The sequence below is a fragment of the Haliotis asinina genome, chromosome 16 (assembly GCF_037392515.1).
Source record: "Haliotis asinina isolate JCU_RB_2024 chromosome 16, JCU_Hal_asi_v2, whole genome shotgun sequence".
NCBI classification, from domain to species: Eukaryota; Metazoa; Mollusca; class Gastropoda; order Lepetellida; family Haliotidae; genus Haliotis; species Haliotis asinina.
This window is the reverse complement of record NC_090295.1, coordinates 22,493,465-22,500,150: the sequence shown is the minus strand read 5'-3', so window position 1 is coordinate 22,500,150 and position 6,686 is coordinate 22,493,465. Positions and strand designations below refer to the sequence as shown.

The window sequence follows — 6,686 nt, the reverse complement described above, 5'->3', positions numbered from 1 at the left end:
TTTTCGATATATTCCAATTCAACCAATGGCTTACACGAGTTTATAGGGAATCGTGTGTGAATCGCATCACTTCACAAATTGTTCTCCTTTTCAGACACAGTCTCCCAACCATTTCATCTTACTTTTCCCCATTGCCTTCATTTTAATTTCTGGCTTTTCAAATCTGTCTCCAGATCGGTCTCGATCGGGGAGAAATCGTGTGAACAGCTATCTTGCTATTTTAAGAGCCATATGTAGGTGTTATCTTGAATCTCCTCACATGGAACATCGTTGACACGCAGCACATAAATACAAATGAATTTCTAAATGATCATGATCGTGTTTCCGTGAATCACTTCAGCAAAGAGCACTGTGTACAAGCTCGAGACTTTTTATCCGTGAAGCCATCACACGAAGATTCTCTGGTTAATTGAGCGCATTCAAAGGGAAGTAACTGCAGATCATACTCGACTATTATTTACAGTTTTGCACCATGACACGTCCTGTGTAGACTGTTCGAGACGCGTGTAATCTACAGACGATTATATTTCTTTCTCTTTGAGGATGTGAGCGTTTCCCGGGCAACAAATTTATGTTAGGACTAAACTCACAAATACAACGATAGATAATTATTAGGGTTTTATGTCTATAATTTTATCTATTGAAGTGTTTCTTTTCTTTTTCCAACTCGCAAATAATAAGGTACGTGGTTCTATCCCCCCTTTTTCTAGTAATATTTGTTGATTTATTTATTTGCTTATCTTTTTGTCCTTTATGTCTCTTTCGGCGTTGATAATAATATATACAATTTTACGAAAAGACGATATACAGTCACCCAGGCCACAACCGCTCTCTGGAGTTTCATCGCGCTATAAATAGGTTTTACACACTGGAGAATCAAACCAGGGTATTCAGTTCGACGGACGAACGCACTGACCACTGTGCTATCCAGCTGGCTCTTGAAACTATAAAAACGTAGAGTGTAGCATATTGTCTGTTTGTTTTGGTTTTTTTTCTTCTTCTTTTCATCCATAGTATTATTTAGACACTTTCATTTTGTTCTATCTGAATATTTACAATATAACCATTTTATGTGTACTTCAGTGAAAACAAACATATATGATATTGCCTTCATTACTTTGGCATAACATATGTTTTTACGATATTACCCATGATTTGTTTACACGTAAGAGTTGTTATATACGGCAAATATAACACACTGAATACGTGTACGATTACCTTCAAAACTTGTTTTACAGTTTGTATACACGGCTTTATCCACAGTGGTTGGATGGAAATACTAGAATTAGTATTATATTATTCTGCGGGTATTTATACAGCCTTATTGTCCATTCAACATGCACGCTCAAAGCGCTTCTTTGTTTTTCCCTCGATCATTGGATGTCATTCTCACCCGCACATCATATTACCAGTCTCAATTCCTTGGGATCATACAACTCTTGCAGCCACTAACCACACCAAGATAATGTGACTTTCCCATCTTAACATGGTGCCCATTTCACAGCTGGGTGGACTGGGACACAGTCACAACACTCTGTCCAAGTTTACTACAATTTGCGGTGCTCGCAACGAAGTGTTTGCACTAGTCATCTTGCAACCATCTGATCATTTACCAAAAGAAATCATGGACTCCTTTAGAGGCACAAGGTTGTGTACTTTACACTGACTAGGGGTGTCCCAAAACTGAAAGAGTCTGCAGTCATAACTGCCTCCAAGGTTTTTACACCCGGTCACAGGTGGGATCGATCTCGGCGCCTCAGGCTCGCTGGATCACTACCCTTGAGCCGTAGACAGCTCGCCCACCACGAGTACATTCTATCCATTCACTGTACAAGGAGTCAGGTTTAACACAAAATAATACTTTGGATATGTACATAACTTGACTAATTATAATGAACATTAAAATATTTAGATCGTTTTTATTTTTGTGGATCTTGTACATAACTGATGGTCTTGTATCCTTATACATCAAAGTGAAAAACATGAACGTATAATCTCGACTGGAACAAAGAATCCAGTAATCGACATTATTAGCACCGACCCAGGTTATACTGGGGTTAATGAAGACCTGTTCAAACCCGGATTTAACAATATCTATCATTATCATTAGCAAAGTAAATTGCAAGTAAGCAAACATGAGTATTGCAATAAATCAAACTTGACTCTATGTCGACACTGTAACAAAGACACATGAAACGCAAAGAAGGTTAAATAGCATTGTTGTCTCGTACCAGCTTACAACTATTGTTTATGTGGGATCTGAGAGTAAAATAAATCATTATGTTTCAGATGTTTGTAAAAAAGGAACTGTCTGCCTAAAAATAAATCTTTGTCGTGTACGTAAAACGCATAAAACAGACAGAAAATTTAATCTACAACGTATCTGATTTATACAAATACATCATCCGGTGTTGACAAAAATCCAACAACGTTTATTCATTTTACCGCTGCCAGTCTAATGATGCTTGACAAACATGGGTTGTATTTGACATGAGAATCTCACGGTCTGAGTGACTTAAGAGTATTTGAGGTTTATCACAGCAGAACGTTCTCACCGAAATCAAACCTAAGTCATCGCCACCGCGGCACACAGACATCCTGCTTTAAGTTAAGTTAGAGCGACCTTTTGCAAATTTTAAGCGACATAAAGAATAAACAAAACGTTGAAATAAGTGTCAGTCAGAAAACATGTTTCTCGAGTGATACAGCATAGTCTTTTTTCAAACTTTCCATTTTCATTTCAGAATACACTCTGATAGCTATCAATTCAAAATTTGAACACTGAAAAAATACATCAACTGTGCGTCACTGTGAATAGCACTGTGACAGAGAAGCAACCGACAGATGATCATTTTTAGGGAATCAGTAACACCTCGTCACTGTTGCTCGGGATACCATTTTCATATACATGTATACTGAACAGCAAAAGAAACGCAAGTTCGAAAAAACGTAATCGCACAAAAGTAAACATTCGTGTTATAGTAGCTTGATCATAAACATTCCGAGACTCACTTTCAAGACCGACGTTCTGATTGGTCTCACGTGACCCGTAATGAGATGTCTTTGGATCTTTGGCTGGCACCAGCGGGAACTAAGAACGGTTATGCATGACAGTGCGTAAGTTCAGTTTCCATGTACCAGTGTATATATCACAGCGAGTGAGTGAGTCTAGTTTTTACACCGCTTTTAGCAATGTTACAGCAAGCACAGCAGCACACACTAGAAATAGGCTTCGGAGCGTACACATTACGACGCTACCTCCCCGATCAGATTACGACATCCAGTAGTAAACAGTTATGGCCATGAGGACAGCAAACACCGACAGCGTGATCCTTCTTCTCCTTAAGAAGGCTTCATCGGGTCCAAAATCCAAAACCTGGGGTTGAGTCTCTGTATACGCTTCCAACAAATCCAGTCGGAATTTGGGAGCATCCATGATTCCATCGTCATCCATGGATTCTTCGTATGGTACGACTCCGGCCAGTTGTTTAGCTTCTCTGGTTCTTCCCGATGGAGGGTGTTCCGTCAGAGGGTTTGGGTCTTTGGGAGCATATGGGGGAAGTTCTTCTGAAAACAGTCCTATCCCATCGCTCGCCCAGTGTGTTGTCATGCGTAGGTCCTTGTACGCCTTTTGTTTGGTTTCCAGGGATTGCTTGTCGGCCCATTTGGCGGGAGTCATGCAGACGAACACAACATAGCGCCACCTACCAGGGTTTTTCCTTCCCTTGATAACGCGTGAGTTGGCATGGACGAGACGAGAATCCCACAATATCATCCCACCTTTCGGAACAGCTACTCTTGTTCTCTTGAGCCCCTTTTCCTCGGTGAAAAACTCGATATCCTCATGCCGTAGGTTCTTAAAGCGCCATATTGGATTCTCCTTCCTCTTCCCAATGGCATAGTCGTTCTCCTTATAGTACCGATCATGATATTCATGAGATCCTTCAATTACCTCAAAAGCCCAGTCATCCTCATCAACAGTCTCTAGATACACAGCACCCTGATAAGCATGTAGCCCCTCCCGCTCCGGCCCTTGATCAATGTGCAGCCAGTGACGTCCAGGGGAATAGAACTCCTCCTCCCCATCCTCTGGTGGACGCCCAATAGCTATGGCATCTATGCTGCTTAGAAGTTTCTCTGTACCCCATACCTCCTCAAAGACCTTCTTGGATTTCAGTCTCACTGCCCACGTTGGCTCCATGTGCCCAACTCTGTATCTCTGAATTAGTGATTTCATCGAAAGAGGGAAAGTACCCTTGAATGTTTCCAACCAATCAGAGTACATTCCGCGATATCTGTCAGCATCTTCATTGGTCAGTACGTTCTCTAAGACCGTATAGCCCTTGACCCTCAGGTCCTCCCGGTGTTTATCGGCGAACATCTTCAGGTCTGGAAGAAAGAAATGCACAACTGTTGATTAATAAATACAAAAACATATATACTCATGGAAACGAATAAAGGAACACATGAAAGTGCATGTGTTCCTTCATTTCAGGTTTTCACCCACGGGGCAATATAAAGCTTGACTAAACAAAAACCGAAAGAAAGTACAGGAGCAGCACTTTCTTGTGTTCTTTTGTATACATGCATTGTATTACAGATATTACTCGCTTTCTTGCCGCTTCCGCTGCCATTAAAACGCATTTGGCGTGAAAAACAAATGTTTAATCTTACATAAAAAAGGCTAAAAATATTTTATGCGTTGGGTGTGGTTCGAATAAAGGGTTTCAGTTGTTCATCACACCTCACAAAATGTACTGGATGAATAATCTGTGAATAATCGAGTCTGGACCAGACGTTCCAGTGACCAACATCATGAGCATCTATCTACGCAGTTGGGATACGATGACAAAAGTCAACCAAGTCAGCACGCCTGATCACCCCATACCATCAGTCGCCGCTTATGACAAGAATGGGTTCCTAAAGATCAATTCTGAAACGGATCGAACCAGTGACCAAAACATCTTTTCACCAATAATGTAGCATTATAGTGAGTGAGTATGGTTTTTGCTCCGTTTTCAGCAATGTTCCAATCTTCCCCCGGCGGGGGACACCAGAAATGGGTTACACACATTGTTCCCCTTCTTGGGAATCGGGTCTTCGGCGGTGACGATCGAACGCTATATTTTTAAACACCAGATTGCCTCGCCTTCCCAGGCACCCTGGGGATACTAAACCCTGTTTGGGTGGTTACAACACGAAAAGTAATTAAGTATGCGTGTACAGACTGTAGTTAGGAATTTCTGGATACTGTCCGCAGCCAATGCCCATTGAACTTTCAACACTATTTTTCCAGACATTTTAAGTGTTTTGTGAAAAGCCGTTTAGAAGCTTTCAGCTTTGTCACCTCGTGTGAGCTTGATGTTAAAAGGCAAATCTTTCGTTGCAAGTTACAAATTAAATCGTTGTACATGTATTGAGACAGAACTTCAAGAAATGTGCTAAATAATATAATAGCGAAAACAGCATTGGGTTGATACTTATTCCTGAGTGGAAGGGATCATAGTACGTAAACATACATATATGCGTGTTCAGGTATTGTCCGCAGTGGAGGGGCGTTGAACATTAATTTGATACTTTACATATTTTTGTCAAGATATGCGTGTTTTATGTAACGCTTATGAGAAGTGTATCAGTCACGTCAAGCTAGTTTGCTTACTAGGCGAAAGCTAATCGGTCACTTTAAGTTATATAACGCTGTATTTAGACAGAGCATCAAAGTTCATGGACACCTCTCTTCCTCTGCATATCTCTCTCTCTCTCTCTCTCTCTCTCTCTCACACACACACACACACACACACACACACACACACTCAGAAGTATTGCTAAAATCCACTCACTCACAAACACAAATAATCTCTAGAACTACTGCGTTGACAGTAGTCAAGATATGACATACAAAACTCGTAGACACGCTGATACTTGTCAGTGACAGTATTACCGATCAATTGTTGATAATAACAAACGAGATACCTCACCTGTTTGTGTTGACGGGATACAGGCAGGTTGATCAATATAAGTCTTCTAGCAGTTTAATGAGTGGATTTTCTCAACTACAGCAAGATTCTGCTAAGCTTATATAGTAGGCCCGAGGAATTTCGTCATTATACCGTGTATCCAACAGATAGCTGCCAAGCAATACAGAATGACGTGGTGCAGCGCTTCGCTAACACACCCTCGCGTCATTGTAACCCACGTGCTGGTAACCTTTCACCTGAATACCAATCGATAAATAATTATTTAGCGCTGATCACTGCATAAATATCTATCTAAAGTTTTTGGTCGGGTGGGCTGTGGTTGCGTGTGCGTGTGCGTGTGCGTGTGCGTGTGCGTGTGCGTGTGCGTGTGCGTGTACTTTTCTCTGTCTCTTTGGGAGATAGAGATGCGTTTTAGAGAGGAATTCAATTTCATTTAGGATGTTTGATTATTTTATTTATATTTTAGAAGTATATGTATATTTATTTCTGTTCTAGTTACGACTATAAATACATAAAAATTGAAACTTGGTGAGGTGTCAGTTAGATCTTAAAGCGTTTCATTTATTTTTTCGTTACATAGTTCCAAACATTTGTTGTGCTTGAATTTGTCAGTGTCTTTACCTGTTTCCTGGTTCATAATCTATTTTAAGATCATTAGTATTGATTGCATCACCTTGTCAAACGTCATTTATATGATGTGAATGAAGT

At 40.5% G+C, this 6,686-nt stretch overlaps 1 protein-coding gene across 1 annotated transcript; it reads right to left on the bottom strand.

Annotated features, from left to right (window-relative positions):
- Positions 1 to 1,904: 1,904 nt before the first annotated feature.
- LOC137268686 (uncharacterized) lies at positions 1,905 to 6,189 on the bottom strand. Its single transcript, XM_067803289.1, has 2 exons — positions 5,979 to 6,189; positions 1,905 to 4,389 (listed from the first exon to the last, which is right to left on the bottom strand). The coding sequence occupies exon 2, from the start codon at positions 4,379 to 4,381 to the stop codon at positions 3,272 to 3,274; it is 1,110 nt and encodes a 369-aa protein (XP_067659390.1). The 5' UTR covers positions 4,382 to 4,389; positions 5,979 to 6,189; the 3' UTR covers positions 1,905 to 3,271.
- Between the last annotated feature and the right edge of the window lie 497 nt (positions 6,190 to 6,686).